Source organism: Anser anser (genome assembly GCF_964211835.1).
Source record: "Anser anser genome assembly, chromosome: 3".
NCBI lineage: Eukaryota > Metazoa > Chordata > Aves > Anseriformes > Anatidae > Anser > Anser anser.
The window spans coordinates 120936247-120960963 of NC_139722.1; the positions used below are offsets into that span (position 1 = coordinate 120936247).

Below are 24717 nucleotides of genomic sequence, written 5' to 3' on the forward strand. Positions count from 1 at the left end.
AGGTAACTACAGAAATAAATGCGGATAGACTTTTTGTGTACCTGCCAGGCAGGCAGGATAGAAGCCAACCATCTACTCGAAGGACTGGTTAGAGGAGGATGGGAAAAGTCACCTTCTGCTGCTTTAAAATACACTTTGGGTCAGGTTTCTGCTCGATAGAGCTGAATTCAGTTTATTTCTGAGCTGTCACTACTGCAGAATAGCGCCAGTTCGAGAGGTATTCTGTGAGAAGACTAACTGTAATTGGCAATCCATTTCTTCATTTCCATGCTATAGCCAGCTTGACAAATTAATCACAATCAAATACAGGCTGCGGGAAGGGGGCGACCTATGTAGCACAGAAGAAAAATGAGGCCTCATGCTGGCATGACAGACTAATCTTTCAATTCACCCCGTTAGGCTGAACGTGGGGACTAGCTGGTGTGCCTGTCACCAGCACCACCCATAAACAAACTGCTCAGGCTCAGTGCTAGGGTTTGGCGGGTGTGATAAAGGTTATTGAGTGCTGCCCGGCACCTCGTCCATCACCACGGCGGGACGAGGATCACCTGGGTTAGTCCTGATGAGGAAGAGTCACTGTGCAGTGGCCTACGAGACCGGTGGAGAGAGCGCGACCTGAATTACATTGTGTGGAGCGATGTTGTGTCTGATCCCATAAGAACTGAAATGGCTCCTTGTTTGGGGTGGACGTGTTGCGGCTACCATGCAAGTAGCCTGTCACAGCAATGATTATTGCGAACAGGTCTGAGTGAAGCTAACTCATCTGTGAAGCTGTCCCAGGGAATAGGACCTCTGTGGTTCCAAGTGGAAAGGGAAAAAGCAGCAACTGAAATGAACTGAAGTTATTGTCGACTATTGAAAAAAACTGAGAACTTGTTAGATGTTTTAGTTAGTTTTCTTACAATATCTTTATTGGACTGGTGCAATACATTCATGACATCTTGGGTTATATTTAGAGTGTAAGACTCCAATTTAACAGACTTACTCTTAATAATGTTCTTTATACTGTCTACTATTATGATTTTAGGTTTTCATCTGGTAACTAAAATAGAAACAGAGCTGAATAATTCTTACTAGAGTTGGTCAGTGTACCTTGGTTGCAGAGCTATAATGGTTTCCAGTGGCTGTGAAACAGTCCATTGCATTTAGAGGAATAGATCTATCTTTTTTTTTTTTTTTTTTTTAATTGACCCAATTCACTTTGGCTATAATTTCATTGATTTTAGCAGGCAAAAAGTCTGGTCATTGGTATCATACCTTCCCAATAATGTTTTTTTGTTTGTTTGTTTCATTGTTTCTTTGTTGGCAGATAAGACTTTGCTATCTTTTTCTTGAAGGAGTTTCTAATCACTTAGAAAGCACACTATTTTAAAATCTGTTCTGTAAAGAATTTGTGTGCCTCCTTTTATTCCTTTCCATATTTTACTTATATACAAGAGTGGAATGCATTCTTTCCTAAATATTAGTAGATGATAAACTGTATTTATCATTTTCCAATTTAGTTTTGGACAGTGCAGCATACTTTTTTGTTTTTCTTTTGCTTCTTCTCTCTGTGATGTTTGAAAGAACCCTGTAACAGAAATAATGCATAATACTATTTATAAGGTAATAATTTACTGTATGTTATGTCGTGGCACTGGAAGGCTTTCTGTCCCCTTCTATTTTCATTTCTCTCAGGAATAAGAACATTAAACCCTCACTTTCACGGAGTTTTTAACACTGCGTATGGAAAACATCATCTTTCATCACATATTGTGACTGTTGTTCTGTCAAAAGCCAAATTCTCAATTCGACTAAGCAAACCAGCAGCACTTAAAGGTCTCAGCCGGTCACTTGCTGAGGGAAGGTGCTGCTCAATGTAAATAATGTTATGCTGATCCTGCACGGGAAGGGACGGGTTCAGAGGTCCCTGAGCTAAACACAGACCAGTATGGATGTCAGCACATTGGTCTAGCTGGCAGCTGGGTTGAATGTTTTCCATGTCGATTTTCTCTGTTTTTATGGCCAAAAGACTATTTCTAAAGTAGAGAAGATGACTGCATGAACTGTTGGACATGCACATGAGAAAAATACAGGACAGGCAGATTTAGAACCTAACCGTAAAGACAGACAAAAACAAAAACAAACAAAAAAAACACCACAACACACAAGAAAATAAAAGAAAAAAGCCCCCCCTCCCGGCCCTAACAAAACAAAAAAGCAGTTTCAGCTTTAGGATTAGGGTAAATCAACTGTTCCAGAAGCGAAGAGTGTGCAGTGTATAGTTTTAGCTTTATGTACCAGGTCATTACCCAATGTTGGAAAAAAAAAGTGAGTATCAGTCTTATACAGAATGCTTATCAGTGTAAATTGCCCCATGTAGGCTGTGAGCTGTAGACAGTGCAATCATAATAGCTTTTCAACTGATGCAGTTTTATGTCTTCAGAACATTAATAATTTCCTTATGCCTTTAATTTCCGTAAGGTAGTTATGCTTGTGTCCATAATAGGTGCTGAACATTATGCTGCTGATAGATTTTTAACCATTCTTTTTGTTGTAGCTAGTAAACATAATACAGCGGAGCATTATGATTCCAGAACTTTTTTACTTTTTTTTTTTTTTTTAAGCCAAGTGCTGTTAGAAACATTAATATGTACGGCCAACAATGTTTTGAGCTCTATTTGCTAGTTGATTGTAGTCTTCTGTTTTTCTGTATTTAGGAATGAGAGAAAAGAAAAATTCAGTTGCTAAACAGGCATTGCTTAATAAAGCTAAGATGATTTTTGTCTGTTTTAAGAAAATAAAGCCTACCTCCCAAAAGGCAATAGGAAGGAACAAGTACTGCATTTTCCACAGCACCAAATACAATATGGAAAGAGATGGTAATGCTAGTTAGGGTGCCTACCAATTGCTGGTCTGTATTCTCAGAATCTTCTATTTTATTTTGCTGTGGACTTCCTAAGTTATAATTTACTAGTTCTCAGTAATATTAATAATTTACTGATGTATAGTGGGCTCCTCACATAGGAAGATGTTAGATTCCCTTCTAATTCAAGCTGTCAGCCATGATGTAGATAACGAGGGTGCATATTGGCAATGCTTCTGTGTCATTCCTAATGAGGACTTCAGGTTGTGGAACCTTATACCAGTCTCCCTATTTTGTGGCCTGATTAATGACTTGTCACCATTTTATTGAATATAGGTAATCAGAAGCAGCAATTGAATTTATCATATTTGGCAACCAAGAAATGGAGAATGGACAATAACTGACAAATTGAATGTGCAAGAACCTCTAGCTGTTTAATTTATGTACGTACACAAGGTTTTATTAACTCCCCAAGTATGTTTTCAATTCATGTTTTCCAAAACTATGCTAGAGTTCAAGATACGAAAATACTTAACTGTTCTAACTATTGAATTTCTTTAATAATGCCAACCTATTCAAAATTGTCTCATTAAGAGCAGTCAGGGATGTTCTAGTTGTGGAACTTCAAGCATTTGATGTTAAAGTATTAACTTTCTAAGACTTTTTAAAGCTTGTTTTGTTTTTGATATATTTTTTTCCTACTGGTTGACCTTCTTCTGAGTTTCCCATGTTGATTACATGGCATTTATGCTGACCTTAACCTAGCTGAACACTTTCTGAAAAGGAACAGATAGAAATGTTTCTACATCAGTGCTTATTCCAGTAAAACATAGACCTGTAGTTGATAAACATTCTTAAATTACATATGATTTCAAGAAATTATCTATTTAAAAATACTTTGGATTATGAATTATGTTTACTTAATAGACCAATTCTGACAAATTATTGAAGCTTCTTGGTATTGTGGTTAGGAAGAGGTCACCTTGATATTTGCACTTTGGCTCCACACTTCGTCATTCTTAGTGTCTAAATTTTGTTACCTCTACAATTTTTTTTAATTTACTTATTTTTTATTATTTGTTCTTATGACTATTACAGTCAACATATTTCATTGGTTTTCTACTTATTAAGCAAAATGACTCTGCCTGATTTTCATGTGCAGTCTTAATTTTGTAACTTTTAATGTATGATCCCTGCTATTTAGATTACTTGGTATTTATTGCTTGTTTTTGTCACCGCCCACTGAATATATTAATGTCTGTGAATCTCTAAATGGTGATGCTCCTCTCTTCCCCCACAATGTCAGATCTGATAAAACTGTCTTCCTTTTCCTTCACAACAAACCTAAATATCCGCATAATAAACACTAGGAGGTAACCATGTGCTTCATCCAATTCTGAATTATCTGTCTATAATTTTCAGTGGTTAAGACAGTATCATATTTGGCTACCACTCCTCGTGAGTAGTGTGCATTCCATGAAGCCTTTTGAGGGTTTTAAGGTGCTGAGTTGAACCTCTCTGCCTTGCTGCTTCCCTCAGCCTGTCCAGTGCAAGGAGTCAAGGAGAATATTTACACAAACGTCTCAGCCAGCAGATCTGAGCATAGAGTAACTCCTGGAGGACAGGGATGAGCTGCTTGAGTCAGCATCTTCTTGTCTTGTTATGGCTGGATATGAAGATGATGTCTTTCGACCCTGAATTTGCTTTGTTAAAATTAGTTGGTGTTTGGTGTTTTGTCTTTTCTATTTTTTTTTCCATTCATTCATTCACTAAATTTTCAAAAGTACCTCCACCCTTCTCAGTCATCAATTATTTTCAGTGTATAACTGATGGTATTATCCTAGTCCTTCACATATACAGAACAAGGGAAAGGCATCCTCAATATCTTTATCAGTGATCTGCTGTGCACCCTCACTCAGGGATCAGTCTCTTTTCCCAAGCACCAAGTGATAAGACTAGAGGAAATGGCCTCAAGTGCTGCCAGGGGAGGGTTAGGTTGGATTTTAGGACAATTTTCTTCACTGAAAGGGTTGGGAAGTGTTTGAACAGGCTGCCCAGGGAATTTGTTGTGTCACCATCTCTGGAGGTCTTCAAGAAATGTAGAAGTGGAGCTAAGGGACATGGTTTAATGGTGGAGTTGGCAGTGCTAGGTTAAAGTTTGACTAGGTGATCTTAGAGGTCTTTTCCAACCTAAATGATTCTATGATTCTAAGAAACATTATACTTTCAGCACAAGAAATGTCCCAGAAGCTCACATATGCATCATTTCCTCCTTTGGCTGTTAGCAGTGTTGTTGCACAGTAGCTCTCTATTCAGATAGTTTTTTAACCAGTTTTGAAACTGTTTGCCTAAGCTAGTCTGATTGCTATCCTTAGCATTTTTTTTCCTTCCTGCTCTTTTGATTTGTGTAGGGAATTTTTTTCCCCAATTTCTATAGAAGAGGCGGTTTCTGTATTTGAGCTTGTGTTCCCTTCTTTCAGTGCCTGCATGAACTCAGGTTACCTTGTAGCAATTACTCATTCTGTTCATTCAAATTCTTCTGCATCTTAGGGAGGTCTACTTACAATCTCCCATTTTCAAAGGAATACAAACCTTGCTTCTTTGACCTTTCTGAACTTTGGAGATCCTTCTGTCATTGCAATGTCCACCACTGATTTTCCTCTGTTCATAGAATACTTTTAAATTAAACACCAAGTGCTGGATATAAGGTGTTTTAAGATGGCTTGATTAGCATCTGTTACAGTGTTGGTATAATTTCTTTGGATTTATTCTTAACTAGTTCAGAGAGCAACTGTACCTTTGTTTGCTTTTTCAAATAATTTTAGTAGTGATATTAAGACTTGCAGCGGCATAAACATACCAACTTTGTTACTCTTTTCCTATCTCCGGGTAGGTAGTGTTTGCTCACTAGCTTTTATTTATATAAGCATGAGGCTGTGTAATAATATTTTGCAAAGCACATATACAAATATGTGTAATTTAAATAAACATAGGTATTGAGCCCATTGGTTTTGACTCATTGGCACTGTATGTTTTATTGCCTTGTTGTGGAGGTCCTTTGTTTAGCAATTGATTTATAAAAATCAACAATCTTTCTTGTAGAATGACTATTAGTTTTGTAAATCTAACAAAAATTGCTCCCCTACCCAATACCCTTTTAAACAAATTCTTATGCTGATCTCACAAATCTGCACCCTCGTGCCTTCATTTTCCACTCTCTGCCTTTTTTATTAGCTTCTTTCTGTTTCCTACCATGACTTCATTTTACAGTCTTTTAAATTTTGTGTTCTGGTGAAAGAAAATGGAATTGCCCAGCACCACACTGCCCTTTCTTCCAGCTGCTGAGGGGCTGGGCCCTGCCCTGGGCCCGCCAGAACCTTCTGGAACCGGTGTGGGGCAGCCCCGGCTCCCTCACAGAGGCCGCGCTGCAACCCCTCGACACCTGCACAGGGGAAGAGCAAGAACGTAGAGGCTGGGCAGTGTTAGCGAGTTTGATTTTCATTTAAATACACTCCTCAGCATCTCATCTGTTATCACTATACTCTGAGGAGGAGAGCTGGTGTGATGCCTTTCCCCGATTCAAGGTGTAGCGCTGCGAGGGGCTGTTCTCTGCCTCCAGAGGTAAGTGCTGTGTGGAGCACTGGTAAAACCGTGGCTACCTTTCTGTGTAAATCAGCCTGAATTGCCATGACACCTCGCTAGATTTTGTCACGTGGTGATAATTTTCCCTCTTCCATGCAGTTTTATGATTATTTTTTTTTTTACAGTCAGCTTCTCTCCTGGCTTGGTCCCAGACCAACTTGCACAAAAGCTATCAGCGGGAGGAAGGGGAAAAGCTGAGGGCTGTGCTGTGGGGTTCTCTGTTAACCTCTGAGAGCTGTAGGGAGGGCAGAGACCTCGTCCTTGAGTGAAAGGACCCCCTATTTCCAGCCAACACAGGGGGACACATGCGCTCTTGTGGGAATCACTGATTGGTGATGGTGTAAATGACTGAAATAAAAAAAATAAAACTTGTTAGGGCCAGTTTTGTTCTATCAGTGAGAGCCCCCTCTTAGAGGATAGGTCCTCCACAGCCATGTGGGGACAACTGTGCCATGGAGGGTGGTGACCACAGATGGGAGATTTTCAGGTGGATAATTTAGTGAAATAATTCAGGTCCAGCTGTAGATACAGAACTCTCAATAGTTAAAGCAACTCAGTAAGCTTGACTTATTCTTACACTGTTTCAGTCATGTAAAAAGCTTTATCGAACTGATGCAGTGCCAGCAGTGTGCCCTAGTGGCCAAGAAGGCCAATGGGGTCCTGGGGTGCATTAAAAGGAGTGTGGCCAGCCCGTCAAGGTAGGTGATCCTCCCCCTCTACTCTGCCCTGGTCAGGCCTCACCTGGAGTACCGTGTCCAGTTCTGGGCTCCCTGGCACAAAAAAGACAGGGATCTCCTGGAAAGAGTCCAGCGGAGGGCCACAAAGATGGTACGGGGCCTGGAGCATCTCCTCTATGAGGAGAGGCTGAGAGACCTGGGTCTGTTCAGCCTTGAGAAAAGAAGACTGAGAGGGGATCTTATCGATGTTTATAAAGACCTGAAGTGTGGGAGACAAAGGAATATGGCCTACCTCTTTTCAGTGGTTTGTGGGGACAGGACAAGGGGCAATGGACACAAGATGGAGCACAGGAAGTTCCACAACAACATGTGAAAGAACTTCTTCATGGTGAGGGTGACGGAGCACTGGATCAGGCTGCCCAGGGAGGTTGTGGAGTCTCCTTCTCTGGAGATATTCAATACCTGTCTGGATGCCTACCTGTGCAACCTGCTGTAGGGAACCTGCTTTGGCAGGGGGCTTGGACCTGATGATCTCTTGAGGTCCTTTCCAACCCCTACAATTCTGTGATTGTGATCTATCTGGGATTTTGTGTTTCTGAGAGGGTTGGTTGTGTTTGTGATGTAAAGTGCGGTTATCTGTCTTGAAAGTATAGTTTTCCTGAAGCACGGTGTGGGTGATCTCATGCTGAGCATATACACAAGCTAAATTTAATAAAGTACTGGAATAAGCCACCACTTCTGCTGCCACATTGCCACGTTTACAAGGAAATTGGGGTGGGAGGTCAATTTTCACTTAAGGACTCAGGTTGGAGATGCCTGTTTCTTAAGTGGAGGTCTTCTAATCTCACTTGTCCGACAGGTGGTAAGAAATTTACATTTAAATTGTTCAGATCAGCTTCTTATTTGTACTGGGTTGTTGGACAAAAGAAATCTTTTAGTCTTCCATATCCTTCACTGCTTGATCTAACCAACCATAGCATAGGCTCCTTTTCAAATATGGGCATTGTTTCTGACTGAAGTAATTGTCATTTGCATTGGCCTTTCTCTTTCTCCTATATCAGTGTGAATATTGTTCAAAATGATATTGATAATGTTTTATTTTTCTTGAAGAATGGCCTCTTGCACAATGAGATCCTTTTACTGTAAAGCCAAATATGCCAATGTCTGTCTAACCAGAAGCGCAGATAGTTGTTAAACCTTTGTAAACACTGGGGATTTCCATTACTTGTTGAAGCAAAACAGATTTGCTTGTATAATGATTTTTTCAAAAAAGTATCACACCAATAACTTGTAAGAATACATGCTGAAAATGCTATTTAAAACAACTGTTAAGATGTAAAGTTCATATCAAGACTAAATTGGATATGAATTCATAGGATTGGAAGTGCCATTGAGTTATTTAATTTCCTTTTTAATTCAAGTATGCAAGACTCAGAAAATGCATAATTGTGAGTGAAATGCAAATTAGAGATATTAACAGAAATCATATTTTTTGAAAAACACCTGATCAACAATTAATACTGTGATCTTTTGAAATCATGAAGAAATTGATGAGCTCCAGGACATTTTGTTTATCAACTTGTGTATTTTGGATTTAAAAGATTTGTTGCACACTGCAACAGGGTCCCCAGGGATGTAGTCACAGCACCAAGCCTGTCGGAGCTTAAGAAGCATTTGGGCTATGCACGTAGTCATATGGTCTGAATTTTTGGGTAGACCTGTGTGGTGCCAGGAGTTGGACTCGATGATCCTTATGGATCCCTTCCATATCGGGATATTCTCTGATTCTGTGGTTCTAAAAGGCAACTGATGCTGGGGACTGACTGTCAGTTAAGAGACGTGTTGCAATAAAGGTTGCTAACACAGGTATATATAATTGAATTATCATGTGAGAGAATGAGACCTTAAAAACAGAAGGCCAAAGAAGAGTCCATGTTTTGCAAGAGATTGATATTTGTGAATTTTACCCTTTAGTTGTTGGTTCCATGTTCTTTAGCATATGAGGACTTGTTAAGAGCATTGAAAGTATGAGATGCATGGTTGTACCCAGTCAGGTGTTCTGGATTCAAGTTTTCTGTTCTGTTCTGAATTTCGAGTTTTCCTTATCTGTGGTTTAAGTCAGCTTTCCCATTAATCCCCCAAACTCTTTCTAATTACGTTTCTCTTTTTGTGTAACTTCTTGTGATCTGAGAGAACAGAACAAGGACAACATGTTTTTAATGCAGCATTTGGCGGGAGTGTGAAGTAGCTGCTGGCAGCTCCCATGCACTTTCTGTTCACTTCACAAAGGTACTGCAATACAGCCTGAAATGAAGTTAAGTATCTAGACTGCATTGTCAGGTAGCTGATACATATAGTAGCATAGAATCAAGTGAGGTGTGCTGTAACCCTTGCTGTACGTAGTTAGGTTTTTTTCATATGGAGTTCATCTCTTGCTTGACTGAAATATATTTTCTACAGAAGTGATACAGCATCTATGCAAGGAGGAAAAAATGCTGCCTCTAAAAAAAAAAAGAATAATGCAAAAAATGTTAATATAATGATGTCTCAGGTTGGACATCTTGCATGAGCACTTGTTTCAGCAGTATTCATGTAGTTGGTGTTGAACTAATTATGAGGTACCTCAATGTTCATTGAAAAATAATAGCCATTAAGCATCAAATAAAAAATGCAACCCTGTCTCTGTTCCTCAAAAACGTAGTGACAACTTAGAACTCCAGATTATCTGGAAATATTTCAGTTATGAGCCGATGTAGATTTCTTGAGTACAATAGCTGCTGGTCTGTGTGACCCTATAGCATGGTTTATCGCTGCTTGAGGCAATAATGGAAAAAAATACATGTTGTGAATAATATACCCAAACCAAGAATCAATAACGTATTTGTTAAAAAGAGTAAACTAAGTATATTAAACATGCCTCACGCAGTGTCTTCCTTTTTCACCCAACCTGCCCTATAACTCTTTTCCGTATAAGTCTTTTGGGGAAAAAGGTAAAAGAACATCTTTGTTTCATTTTTTTCCACAAGGAGCTGAGTATATGTAGTTTCAGCTGATTTTCTTTATGTGCTCTTAGGAAATCTTTGATTTCCCTTGGAGAGGAGATAAGAACTGTGCTTCAGTAGAAATAATGTCAGATTGTTTTGTTTGTTCTTGTACGCTTATGGCCTTCACCAAGTACTCTGTTGGTTTTAGATAATCCAGCTAGGTCTTTGGGTTGCACCTGTCAGAGCAATTGAATGTGGTGGAAGTGATTTAAAGGATAGAGCTGGGCTGACAATGCTGGCTGTTTTCTTTGTGTGAGTGTATATTTTTGTCCATTGCCTATGTATGTCATATTCCTCTGAAGTTTCTCAGACTTTTTCTACTGTCATCTCTTTTCATTTTACTGTAGCAGCTTGTCTTCCCTTATATACATGAGTATCCCTAAATCCTTGCACTTCTAACTCATGCCGTGTCCTACTAACTATTCTCAGTCAGGATACTCTGAGCTCTGGCAGAGCCGACAGCCCTGACATTCTCTTGCAAACCCAATCCTCCTCCCCAGAACTCAGAACCCCATCCTGCAGCAAGAGCTCCTGTGCTCTCTCCCCCTTTTCTTGCTGCACATCCCGTCTTGCTGAACCCGAGTGCACTTATCCTCACTACGGTCAGTGCCTGTTCCCCCTGTCTGCACAAAGATCATCTCAGCAAGGAGGAGAGCGAGCCTCTCACAGCGATTTCTCCCATGACCTAGCCTATAGTGCAGGCAGATGCATTAGTAGACATCAGGGACCTCCAGCATGGAGAGGCATGTCGAGAATATCTCAACTTCAGGCGAGGCTTCAATTAGAGCTTGCAATCAATTTCAGGATGCTTTCCTGTGGGGAACAGGGCTTTGTGAGGTCCAGGATTGTACTTTATTTCTATTGCTGAGCAGCAGATCTCTGGATGTTTAGGCTTCCCTCAGTGCTTAGGAGAGTTGCGTGTGAAGGAGGGCCTGGGATAGTGTCAGTAAAGGTTAAGCATCACTGCATTAGACAATGTTTTTTAGAAAAACAACCAGTTTAAAATGGAAGTGGGAGGCGGGCATTTTTTTCTCCTTTCTTTTAATCTCTTGAAAGACACTTCCAGGGGGTAGGATTGATTTCCTATGCTTTGGCTCAGTAAAGAACAAGGCATTTTTTTTATTCAAATCAGTGGGTAGAAATAAATGTTTAACCTTGTTGGAATTGTAACTACAATAAAGCCAATATCCCACTGGTGTTCAATTCAGTGTATGATGGCAGATTTCACAGTTGACTAGTGCATTACGCTTTGTATCAAATTGCTTTTGCTGTATTATATTGCCACCCCCCCCAAAAAATACAACAAACAAATAAAAAAAGCCAACTTGATATATATATATGGATAAGTAGAAGATGAAATATTTTGCATTAAGGAGTTCATGTACACTTTGAAACCTCTTTCAATTAACATTTCTCTGTACGACCCTTGTTTCTGGAATGGCAATTCTAGATAGGGTGTAGAGTGCATTTTGAAAAGAATGATGTGCTTCAACTCATGAACAACTGTATACATATGTCTAAATGGCTGTATAATTTACAAAACATTGAATAGACATCCTCATAGGTAGATTTTATAATTGTGTAAGTACTTCTCTAAGTATATCTTTTGCTTGCATTTGCATTATATATGCTTTCTCTTACCATATTAGGATGCTTATTGCCAGACTAGTGAGATCTCTTCGCTTTCAGTGTTGTGGTATCTTTCTGTTGTTCCCCTATTATGTTCAGCTTGAAGCCTTAATGTTCCACATGAGCATTTTAAAATACTCTGACAGACAGAAAAGCTCCATCATGCAACACAGTAAACAGCACAGCTCTGAAGCATTTTGCTTCTGAGAATATCTGAGTACTGCTTGCCACATATTTTTAGATGACGGTTAGAGAATGCATTTATCCATGATGTGGTCCCCCTGCAAGCATACTCCCTATAAAAGCTAGAAAAAGAATGAAACCACAATCTCAACTTCTAATAAAAATGGACTGACTGATGCAGAAAAGTAAAATTCTTGCAAATAAGCAGCTCTCCTGCAGAATTCAGGTATGTTGTCTCTCACAGTAAAGGTAGCTCTCATGCTCATAGGGAAGCTCCCCCCCCCCCCTTTTTTTTTTCTTTTCCCCACCAATGCTAACAAACATCAAACAGCTAAGTAAGCTTAATTTTTTTTTTATTTTTTTTTTCCTGTAGTGGAGTCCTCAGACTTGTTAGTACAAGGCTCTCTCTGCTCAATTGGCCTAAATAATTATAGTATATTTCTATATTCAGCTGATACTTTTATCTCCACTATATGATGGATATTTTTCTGATGATATCTATGAAGTAGAGTGTGAAATGAAATATGGTATGGTAATGTGTGTGTCAGAGAGCCAGCAGATGACCTGTTTATTTCTTGCATCCCAGCCGCTTTCTTGTAACTGACCTCTCCTTAAGTGCAGCTGTAAGCCAAGTTCAGATTTGCACTTGTACAGAACCGCAGCTGACCTGTAGATGATGGTGTGTCACCGTGCTGATGGGGCAGGAGACCGCTGTCACTCAGCACAGCGATGAGTGTGCTCTGGGTGTCTTTGACAAGCTGAGACAGAGCCAGCCCTGCTGTCAGGAGTCAGTGCTTCTTGGCCTGCAACTTGTCTTGTTTTTGCTGACTTGCATGGTTTGGTGTCTCTTGGTGCCAGCGCTCGCCCTGGTTGACTTAACTTCGGATCACTGAGTTACCCATTGCACTTCCATGAACGAAGGAGGGCCCTCTGTTATTTCAGTACTCCACCTGCTTTGTGTCACTGTGGCAGAGCAGAGACATTCTGTTTCTTGTATTCAGTGCTAGATGCACAAGATGCACATTTTGGGTTTATTTACTAACCATCCTCTACCAGCTGCCTCATTATCATGTCAGTGGTTAAATGCAATTGGCAGTCATTCTTCAGGAACTGTATTTATTTTTCTGTTGCTGCTGAATTTCTTTAGTCAAGGAAAATGAATAAGCATGCTCCTTGCTTGAGAGAAACTTAAAGACATTTCTTCAGACAAATGGTTTTTTTTTTATGCATTTTGAAATTTTCTCACTTTCCTTTGTTATTTTATTTGCATGCTAATTACTTATTCTAGCATAGTTTAAAGTGGATACAGTGAGTAGGTGCAGTTCTGTTTACTGGGGTAACAGAAGTTACTTTCTTTTAAAAATACTTAGTTTCACTGTCTTTCTGAGACTTAAAGTTTGAGTGGGCAGCTGGTGAGGTTTCATTGGCTAAACAAGTTCAATAAGGCAAAGTAGGCTATTTGGCAGAAGATTCGTGGCTTTTCTCTTTAGTCTTCAATGTAGCCAATCCAAATTAGGGCTGCAGCTGATTTCTTTTCTGATCAGGAATATCCTCAAAAATGATCCAGCTAGGAACCTTGTCAGCTTGTTTATCCGATTATCATATGACCGCCGTTATTAAAAGATAAAAATAAAAAAAATGGCCCAACAGTAGTGACAGCCTAAACTTGTTGGTAGAATGCTACTATCTCAGCTTCCAGAAAGGCTGGATTTACCATGGTAATGGGAATCAGCCCAGCATGAGTGAATTCATTTTGACTACTAAAATACATCTTTGACAAGATGATTATATGGGATCGGTTGCAAGATTATACTCCTGCTAGTTTCACAACTGAAGGACAAGTGAGTGTATTGAGTAACCTCACCTCAGGCATGCTGGGCTATGCATCTCATTTGTTTCTTTTTATTGTCATACATTGATGAGGTTGAAGTGTTATGATTACTGTGTTGTCAATAGCCAGCCGTAACCCACATGACCGTAATGAAGCTCAGTTGTTCACATGTCTGTTCGGAATCAGAAAGCAGTTTTAGTCCTTGTAATAATATTGGATTTCAGAATATATATGGGATGAATGTTTAGTTCCCTTTTTTTAAAAAACAAACCTGGAGAAAGTTTGTTTTCTATACCATCTGGTGCTGATGATTCCCACACAGCAAATACTAGATGTGTGGTGGAAATACCCCATTGTACTGAGTGCAGAGAGGACCTTCAGTATGCTTCCACAGTGTCAAATGTTATTGTTGATCTACTGTTAGAACTTCCTTCATACGTTATTAAACATCATTTAATATAAACTAAATAATGGAAGTTGTTACATTTTGGCAGTCTTGTTGACTAAACAAAGGGAATTGAGTTTGATTTTAAAGCACAGGAGCAGTCCGTAAACATCCTAAAGTACATCCTTGATATATGCACAAACATGCCAGTGTAGATATCTTTCTGAGAAAGTGTGAGAAACTCCTAATGAGTATTTGTGTTGAAATTTTTTGTTGTAGTTGTTTTTTTCATGATTTGCTTTGAAATGAAACCATTAAAGCTGGCAAATAAGTATATTAATATTGCGATGAGGTGTTTGGAAACCACAGAAAAGGGAGCAGTCTGAAATGAATAAAAACCTATTTAGTATTTAGACTGTGCTAACAAAATAATAATAATAATAATAGATGCAGACCTTTTTTACAAGGATAGGTTGATTTACAGAAAACATCTCGGTTAAAGTGACAAATTATAACACTGACCCCTGCAGCTATTGAAGTGATTTTCTGGATTGACGTTTGCTTGTTAGCATTATAACCTAGCAGGTATTGTCTGTTATCATCATCTTCAGCTATATCATACTAGAGGTTGTTTATTCTGTACTTAGGTTTTCTTAATGGACTTTTCATGGGGAGGTAGCATTACCTGATTGTAAGCTGGACATTTTTAATAATATGCAACAGTGGACTGAGCACACTAAAAGAGACAGATAAAGCTACGAGCATCTCCACACAATTTGGGAGTCCCTGAAATAGATTTCTATTAATTTTATCTCACAAAATCCTTGTTACACTGTTATTCATAGAAGAACTCGTGGTATACATTTTCCAGATACTACACAGACAAATTAGGCATACAGTAATCGACATCCACAATAGTATGAATGTTTCTATGCTAAATCCCCTAAGCACAAAAGGCTGAGCATTTTCCCTAGAGTGTCTAACAACAGGGAGTTCATCGCATATTTTCTGAATGTTAATGAAACATGAGGACTTGTATGTTCTTACCAGTTGTTTTCCAGGGAATTAACTGACAATATAAGAGGAACTTCAGCATGCATCTCCACACTTCTTTCTCAGTCCCCCTCCACACTTTTTCTCTAAATGAGCACATTTACTTAATATCAAATATATGAAACAGTTCCGTAAAATCTTATCACTCCTCTCAAAAATTATGACCATTAGAACCTGCATAATGTCCAGTTTGTTTCGGCAGCTATGTCTCAGGTCAGAGCTGTAATTCCAGGAATTAGGTGATGAAGTCCTGGAAACAGATGCAGAAGCTCCTAAATTAGAAGATCTTTTAAAGACTTCATAGACTGTCTCTGCGTGTAATATCTGTGCAATGGTGTACCAGAAGCAACAAAATTCAGATGAGGCGTTTTTTGTGTGATGGTACTGGGATGTGTTGTTTTAGTGGTGAGTATGAAGGTGTAGTCATTAATCACAGAGAGTGAATGTAGGAGTATATATATCTATTAACAGTATGCAAAGAGGAGGAAAGGAAATTTTTAAGTTTGTCTGCGGCTAGACTGATGCTGGTACCCAAGTCGTTGTGAAAGCTCTCAGTCACGTTTCTATAGTTGTATACGAAGGCAGCTGATCTGTCTGGAGGGACACCCAATGACTTGAGCTGTGAAGCAACTGGGCAAGAACACGAGAGTTTTCCTTGCAGGACCTTCATTCCTTCTGATGCGCCAGGCTTGCATGAACCCCACCACAGCACATGAGCAGTAGCGAATAAAGCTGTAGTTTAAAGGAGGGTTCCTGAACTGAGAGGGGCACAAGAGGCAGCAGCTAATCACTCCTAGCAGTTTCTGCACTTGGAGGGTCGGGAGTTGATCCTGGTAACAGACGGTGAGCTGCGATTAATGGGCACTGCAAAATGGGGAGGGCTGCAGCACAATCCCCCCTGGCTGGAATAGCAAGGAACCAATGAATTTTTCAGGAACCAAAGATATCCTGTGCCGTTTTTTGTGGTGTAGCGGGATTTGTTGCCAAAATGCCAGTTTTGCCACTTGGGCACGTAGGAAGACCCGTCCATGTGGAGTCCTGTGAGCACTGGTAGGTACACGCTGCACACCGCGCCTGTCGATGACATACGGCCTGCAAACTTCCCTTCGTCTATAACCACATAAACCAAGTGAGGTCCTACAGAGGCACTGCTTGCCTGCACCTTACGGCGAATGCTTCTTTGCCTTTTTGTGCCCTTGTCCTTTTCAGTATTCTGGAGGAGTGCTCACTGCAGTAACATGGGCCAGTGTCACTCTTATTACTTTACCTGTTTTATCTTTTGTGAAATTGAGCCTTTAGCCGGAATTGTCTGAGCTGCTGCTCCAGCAGTCGGTTAACTGTGAGGCTCCTCGAGCTCATTTCTCTCAAGTAATTTGATTCCCACGTGCTCACTGAGATTGCTTTTTCGCTGAAAGAAAGCGGGGAGGGGTGTGTGTGTGTGTATGGGAGCAGGCCAGAAATGTTACGGCAGACAAATGTAGCTTAGAGATAAAAACAACACAAAAATGTGTTTAAAAAGATCCCATATCAGTTTATCTCCCTTTAACCCAGTCCTATAAAACCGAATGTTTTTGTGTTTGAGAATCAGAGACACAGGGCCTTTTGTGCTGGTGCAGGGTATGGAACAGGAAGCTAAATTCCATCCTGCCTCTACAAAAAGCCAAGAAGGTAATCCTTTCATTAAATTTACCAGAAATGTGTGTAAAATGCTAAAAACATTTTTTTTTTTTTTTGTAATTGTGGTCATAAAAGCTTTCTATGGGTTTTAAGGTGTTTTCTGAAATCATACACAAGATTCAAGTATTTTTTATTTTGGTTGCTGAACAATTTCTTTTACATTGTGGTTACTTAGGAGTAATTGAACACCAGTTTTGTAGATAAGCTTCTATATAAGACTGGTTAGTAAGGCAGCAGTTTCCTAAATAATGAACAATTTATTGAGAGATTTATGATTCTATAAAATTGCTAGTGTGTTATCACGGTTTTGGGCAAAGGCCCTACTGCAGGGGAGTGAAAAACAAGCCTGAAAAGTGAATCTTGCTGGAGGGAGGATTGTTCTGGAAATAAACCATTCAGTGCATAAACAATGGTATATCAGTTGTCTGAAATATGCATTCCTCCCTCTGCATGGTGTTCATTGTATGTCCACGCAGACCTACCAAACTCTGGGCACAGCATTTCTGTGTTACAAAGTTGTGGTTTGTTGGATAAAATATTGCTAATTTGAGCAGACTGCTCAGAGGTCTGTTACTTCATATGACCAACATCAGGCTTAGGGTTCTGTTAGCGTTCATTAGTTGGTGTTGTAAGACACGTCCCTTGATGATATCAGCAGCGTTATTAAATGTCATAAGAATACATGTTCCTAGCAGCAGTGGAAGTATTCACAGAAACAGCTGATGGATCTTTGCTAATTTTCCATCTTGTATCTGGGGGTGGGGACAAATAAATACATCTATACTTTATTGAGAGATGTGGGGAAAGGAAGCTCATGCTAAATGTCAGTGTTACCCAACCACTGACTATTTCACCTACTACTGTTGCTACGGATTGTTGTCTTTTGTGACTTTAAAAGAGTGTATGTACTAATAGAAAATATCCTTACAAACTGAGTTCAGTTCTGGGCAGTAATGTTTTGAGGACAAAGAGGGGTAGAGGGATTTTGTTTGCTTTTTCATCTAGCACTGCACAAGTCCTGAAAAGAGTTAAACAAGATATAGATTTTGGAAGATAATGTGCCAGGTCAAAAAGCTGGGTGCATCTACTAATATTTGCAGTGTCTGCATTTTCTGTTTATGTGCAACATTGTTGTATAATGTAAAAAAAAAAAAAAAAAAGTGTATGTATGCAGCTGTATGCCAGATTTCATGACTGTTTCTGTCTAGAGCCTTTGCTTGCTTGTACATTGTGCCTGCAGCTCCACCTCTTCAAAGGCTGTTCTATTAATCTAACCTACTGAGGGCTATTCATACAGCTTATGGGTTTTTATATTTAAATCCTCACAAAAATGATTTGCTGCCCTCAAGTTAGGAATTTAAAGGAAAATTAAATTAAGGCTGCCTAAGTAATGAAAGCATCTTTAGATTTGATAGATAGAGACCATCAAAGCAAAAAGACTGTATCCCTAGAAAGATTTCTGATATTGTTTAGTGCTGGGGGGAGTTGCTATTGCTAGTATATCGTGCAGTATCAGGCCTTAAATTCATATGCTTATGCTTCATGAATTCTTTAATTTCCAAAGTTGTTTGTTATGTTTTAGGTCATAAATTAAGAGATTTGTAACTCAAACATTTTTATCTATATGAGGCCTATGGCATTAGGATCATAGTGTTGTATAGTTTTGCTGACAGATGGATTAAAGAAAGATCTTAAGCCTTAAGAAATGTCTGAATTTTTCTTGTGTGCCATGAGATGTAAGCCTAGCATTTGTTACTGTGATATATGTTATATCATTGCCTGCCTTGTGTGACACGTGTATAACTCTATTGTTTCTAGTGGTCTTGTGCTGTGGACTTCTCCTAACCAGACTTAAAACAGAACAAACAAAAAAACACCTGGGAGTGTTTTAGGGGACACCTAAATAGTGTCCCCTAAAACTTCTAAACAAATCTTTAGAATAGAGTGGTCACCAAATGTAATCTCAAACCTAGTCCAAAGAAGGTGGGTGGCAGAATCCAGATTTTTATTTTATTACAGGTGTGTAAAATGTGTGCCTTCTATTTATTTCTCATTTCTTTTGTCTGTAGGTTTTCCAAACGAGCCTGCTGCTGTCATTGCCCTTAACACTACTAAGGAATGGTTAAGCAAGAATCACAACGAGGTATGAAATAAAATATAACTTTCCCAAATTTCTATTTATGATTATGGACTTTGGCTCTGGAAATGTAGAAAGAGTAAACGCCAGCTTGAGCCTTGAAGTGAATATTTAGTCTAAAACAAATGAAATCAGGTTAGGACAATGTGGCTGGGGGAAGACTGTTATATTTAAAAAGCTACACTGGAGTTCAAGGGAAATACCTTTGTTTGAAACCATACTGTGCATTTCCTTTGTATTGTAATCTTTCCTGGCTAAGTAAAAGACTATTCTCTTTCTAAGCTGTTTCTGAGCGTCACAGTTTTCATCTAATAATGAGGAGATTCTTGGAAAGGAAATGTGTGTAATAGTTGTCAGTGGAAACAGTCACCAAAGGTCAGTGGTGTTCCAGAGGTCACTTTACAGTAAAGAGCTGTATGATAGTATTTCCTATTTTTATTAATTTTTGGTTTGCTTACAGTTAAGTGTTCATTTTCCCTGAAATGCTTGCTAAACTTGTGACACAACTGAATTTTTAACACGACTGGTGTTCTTCCAGTGACAACACAATGGTGATTATTTTTACAAGACAAAATGCTTTCAACAAAATGATATCCATATCTTTCCTTTCTAGTTTTTTTTCTTGCTCTGTTTTTTGTTCTTAGCAGGCTGATAGTTTCTAGCGTTGAATTGGAGAATGCAACAAAGAAGTGGCAGAATATTGTAATCATTATGTCTTGAACTGAGGATATGCCTGTTTCCTGGTAATGACAGTCAGCAGGCAGATCTCAGACAGCTAAAGTTGTTCAGTATTTTTGTATGAAGGTATTTAACAAAGCATGGAGTGGAGAAACATTAGGTACAGGAGCATAATTAGTAGTATATTTCTTTTATTGATGTGTTTTGGGGGCCTTATTTTTAAGAGATTCTGATAAACAAGGGTAGCGATTTAGTAGGTTGTAGGAGTTTTTTGTTTGCTTTTTGACCAACTTTGAACCGAAAGCAAATAGCATGATGAGATTTGAACGGTAAATTGAGATATTCAAACCTGAGTGCCAAAAGGTACACCAAGAAATGTGCATGTTTGGACAATGCGGTATGAAGCACTTAGCAGCTTTCTTTTCGTAGATTAGATATTTGAGCAGTGAAGCAATTTTGGATGGACAGTCATCTTTAACACTAAAGATGCCGAAGTGTCATCTTATCAGCCTAACTATAGGCTTATGTTTTTTGAAAATGGAGTGTTAGTGCCTTACTATATTGTAATTTCATTTGGTTGCATTTTTACTATATAATGGAAGTAAAAGAGGCTAAAAATCTTTTTTTTGATTCTGGAACTAAACTCTTCTCTTTCAAAAGCTGAGTATGTGTTGTGTATATACCCCTTAATTACTTTTTTCTTTGTGGTTATTACAAAAAAAATAAAAAAAAATATTTGGTAGACTGCATATCAAATGTGTAGTTGTTTTCTCAGTGAAAACTCTTTTCTGGAGTATTTTGCTCTGTAGTTCAGCCGTTGCTTCTCAGCTGTAAGACGACTTTCGCTTCTAACGTACACTTTGAGTCTTCCCTTTTTCTGCTTCTGGCCTGACTTGGCCTGCAAGCCCTTGTATGCCCTGCATGTTCCCTCTTTCTTACTTTCAGTTAGCGTGTGTGCTGCTTCCCCCCCTTTTTTTTTGGTTCCCGTCATAGGCTTCAGGTGAGTTTCTTCGCTTGTTTTCAGAAATCTTCAGCTCTGTCTTGGAAGGAGACTTGCGGTTCACAGCACAGAGTGATTGAAATGGCAGTGTTTATCGTATATGTTCTTTAAGCACTTTGTGCAAATGTGATTGAAATGCACAAAATTCCAACACATTTGTGGTTTGCACAGGTTACTGTAAACTAGGAACACCAAATAAGCACGATTCCTCCTTCCTCACTCTAATGTGTTCCCTTCTATTTCCTTGGTTGTCTTGGCACTCTAGCTCTAAACCTACTTACTCCCCACAAATTCCAATTTCATCTGGATTCTTTTTAAGTTAATAGTTGTAGTTTACAAAGTTTGGATGGTGAAAGGAGCACAGGCTGTCCTGACCACAGATGTATTGTTAAAAATTATACTATTAAGCTTACATCACAGTTGGTTTTTTTTGTCTTATTTTTGTTGGTTTTGTTTTTCAATTTGGATTACTATAGTTAATAACTGTAGTATTAAATATTTCTGAACACCCTGAATCGAAATGTCATGATGTTGAGGTCTCATGCTATTTGGTGTACCTGAAGGCATACATATGATCAATTTGCAGCAATTATTACCTATCAGAGAATTCAGAAGCAAACTCAAAGAGCTTTTGTTAATTATTGAAGAAAGTGGCATACTAGATTTCAGTCAAGATAGGTTTCGAGGGTAGGGTTATCCATAGTTTTGTACTTTCTTGTACAGTGGTTTCTCTCTTCATAAACTGTTCCTGCAATCTACCGTTTTGAATTTTAGACTGTGGCATACTGGCATATTTTACATGTCATAAGTAGGTCAGCAGCAAAATAAAAATATTTAGTACTTCTACTGAAGACAGCAGTAACTTACCCAGTGCAAGGGATCTTTGAGAAGCATACAGTTGTTGGGTTCCTGTTCAATGCTTATAGGAAGGCGTGTATAATTCAGCTATATTAAATAAACTGCCATAGCTCAGTGTCAGGTGTTGTTCTGACCCATTGTATTTTGCATATCTTTATTCCCTTGGATTAGATTTTGGGCTTTAAGTAGTAATACTGTGCATCACCCAAACTTTTCCCAAAAGTAGCTCATTGTACAGCAACCAAAATGACAGGGACTTTTTAATGTCTCAACAATATAGTCTATTCTTACTGCATACCTTGTGATATAGACCTTTCTATAAACTTTGCTCATGAAGACAGAGCAGCTCCAACTACAGCCACTGGATATTTAAATGTATTTAACTCATGTTCTAGCCTGGGAGCAAAACCTTTTCCATTTGCTGTGAGGCCAGCTTTTCAGAAGGCTGCCCGTGTTTCACTCCTGTTATGTCTAACCAGAACCACTCCCTTGATGCTGGCTGCGCTATCAAAATGGGTCAGTGTCCTGCTAACAGTCTCCTCGCCTGAACAAGAGAGGCCTTTTGCTTTTGGCTGTGCTGAAGTTCAATGAATCAGTTGCCTTCTTCCTTTCCTTCCTTCTCGTGGAATCTGCCTTGTCTTCACCTGAGAAATCCTGTCCAGGTTCTGCTCCTTCTGTCACAAAGATGTTTGGCAGCCAGTTATCCTTGCGATAATGTCTGGTGCTGGTTGTCCTAAGATCTCAGACTCTGTGTGTAGGGTGTGTATTGAATGAACGCATGAAATTTTAGTGCAAAATAGAGACCAAAATGGTAATCTGCTCACTAGGAAATGTGCCTACATGGCAACGCACTTAGCAAAACCAAATAGGTAAATAAATGGAAACTTGACATATTTGTAAGTCTCTTGTTGTGCTGTACAGCAGCTGTATCTTATCTGTCTTTCTGCAGCCCAGGAAACTGTGACAAATTTATGAAAGATAAGGCAATATTGTTGTCTTCTCCTCTCTACCTTCATGTAGTGCTTTGCCTCCTTTGATGCTAAAATGAAGATTTTATCCAACCTGATATTAATTCAAAATACAAAGAAATCAGTGGCTATGTTCCTGTCTGCCTGGGGCCCTGAAAATAACCTAAATGACTCCCTTATTGCAAGCTGTGTTAGAGTCCTCGGAAGTTCTCATAGTATTTGCAAGAAAAGTGATTTGCAGTTAATGAAAGGTTTTCTTATCCAAGTCCATTGTTGTGCTTGACCCCTCAGGTGTTTGCATAAAAACTTATTAGCATACTTAACTTCGATGTCACTCAGATGAATGTCTCATTACCATGCAAATGGAGTTAGCGCCTTTCTGAGGTTAATTGTTACAAAGCAACAGAGAGAGATCTATTGTAATTTACTGAACGCCAAACACCAGCCAGGCAGGGCAGCAGCCATCACAATCTAGCAGCCTAAAACTTGACTACATAAAGTCCGCTAGGGAAAACAGCAATATTGTAAGTAATGGTTAGTACTTACTTGGATGTAACACGCAGCACTGTTCTGGTTTTGAAATGCAACTCTAAGTCAAACTAATTTCTGGCCATGTTTTACACCAAGGTCTGCTGACTTGCAGCCAGAGGGCAAATCTAGTTTAGAAGCTGGTAAATGGTGTTACACTGTAAGCATAGAAATCCCTCCGAGCAAGCTTGCAAGAATGGCAACAGTCAGCACTACTGGGTTAATTTACTGCAGACCACCTAGGCTATCTCTTTAGCAAACTGCATTTTCACATTTCGCAAAGTGCTCTGAAGGTTTAATAGAATTCTTCAGAGCACAAAATAGAATTGGATCCCATCCTTTAGGAATTATACACTGGCATTCATTTAAAAATGCACATTAAGCTCTTTGAACAATTTGAAATGTTCCTTTCTGGGATAATTTGGCAAGGTCTGAGATACTGCCACTTGACTTCCCATAACATATCACAAAGGAAATGTGACACCTTTAAATATTTAACACCACCCCACCCCCCCCCCCCCCGACATTTTAGGAGAGGTGGTGGCATTATGTTTGTTGGTGGTTTTTTTGTTTTGTTTTGTTTTGTTTTTTTTTTTTTTGTGGCAGAACATTTGGAAAGTTAGTAATTGTTATTTGCTTGTACTTTAGGATCATGCTATGTGTCTTGAAAGGGTGAAAAATAAAAATGCTCATTGTATGCCTTACCTTATGTCACTGACATGAAAAGCCTCAGGACCTTTTCCCTGCTCAAGAAAAGACTTTAATTTAACAGCACATTTAGCTCAAAGTATTGTTCTTTCTCTTGCACAATATCTCTCAACATTTATTACGTCCCTCAGTAGAACAACAACCGCAGAAGTGTGATTGCAATATATGCTCCATTGAAATAACTGATGCAGATTAAAAGCACATAGATGGAAAATAAATCAGCACATTCCTGATTCCTTTTCATTAGAATCACTTCTGAAAAGAGACTTTCTTACTTTGCCTGCAGCACAGTAGATTTAGATTTTAGCAAGTAGTTATGCGCATCATCCCAGTGTGGCGGTGTTTGTCCCTTCTCCTCCTCCTTTCCCTCCCCTCCCCCCCCTCAAAAATAACATCTGCATTTCCAGCATAACAGGGTGAGCAATGTAGTCCTGGTACGGGTGAAATTAGTGTAACTCTGCTTTCAGTGGCTGGGGCAGGATCCCAATAGCTCATTCCTGGTGACCAAAATTTTCGGGAGGAAACACCTGGTTTCTCAAGTTAGGCACACCACAATACAGATGCCCTGCACCTGTGCTTCATTTTGTACTGGGCTTCATCCAAATCGCGGTGGTATATTCCACTTGGGAGATAGTTCAAGTGAAATTACCTTTCCTGTGCACCACTTCCCGTATGTGCATGTACTTGGCCATACACAGGGAGCTGGGATGTGGGAGCTGAGGAAACGTTCCCTGCAATGGGACACGTGGAGGTGACTGCAGAGACTTGTATCATCTGGTTTGGAGAGAGGTGGACGTCCTTCTGGAGAGGGACCTGGGAGGACAGTGCAAGGAGTTGCCCCTGTTCTCCGTTGCGTAAGGCATGCCTGAGTGAG

General features: G+C 39.3%; 1 protein-coding gene across 9 annotated transcripts in view; it reads left to right on the plus strand.

Moving 5' to 3' along the window:
• MACROD2 (mono-ADP ribosylhydrolase 2) overlaps positions 1 to 24717 on the plus strand; it is an 859998-nt gene that overhangs the window by 587151 nt on the left and 248130 nt on the right. For all 9 annotated transcript variants that reach the window (XM_083829142.1, XM_083829141.1, XM_083829148.1 and 6 more), the window contains one exon: positions 19036 to 19109. In XM_083829142.1, the coding sequence (XP_083685268.1) occupies positions 19036 to 19109 (74 nt within the window). The remainder of the gene's footprint in view (positions 1 to 19035; positions 19110 to 24717) is intronic.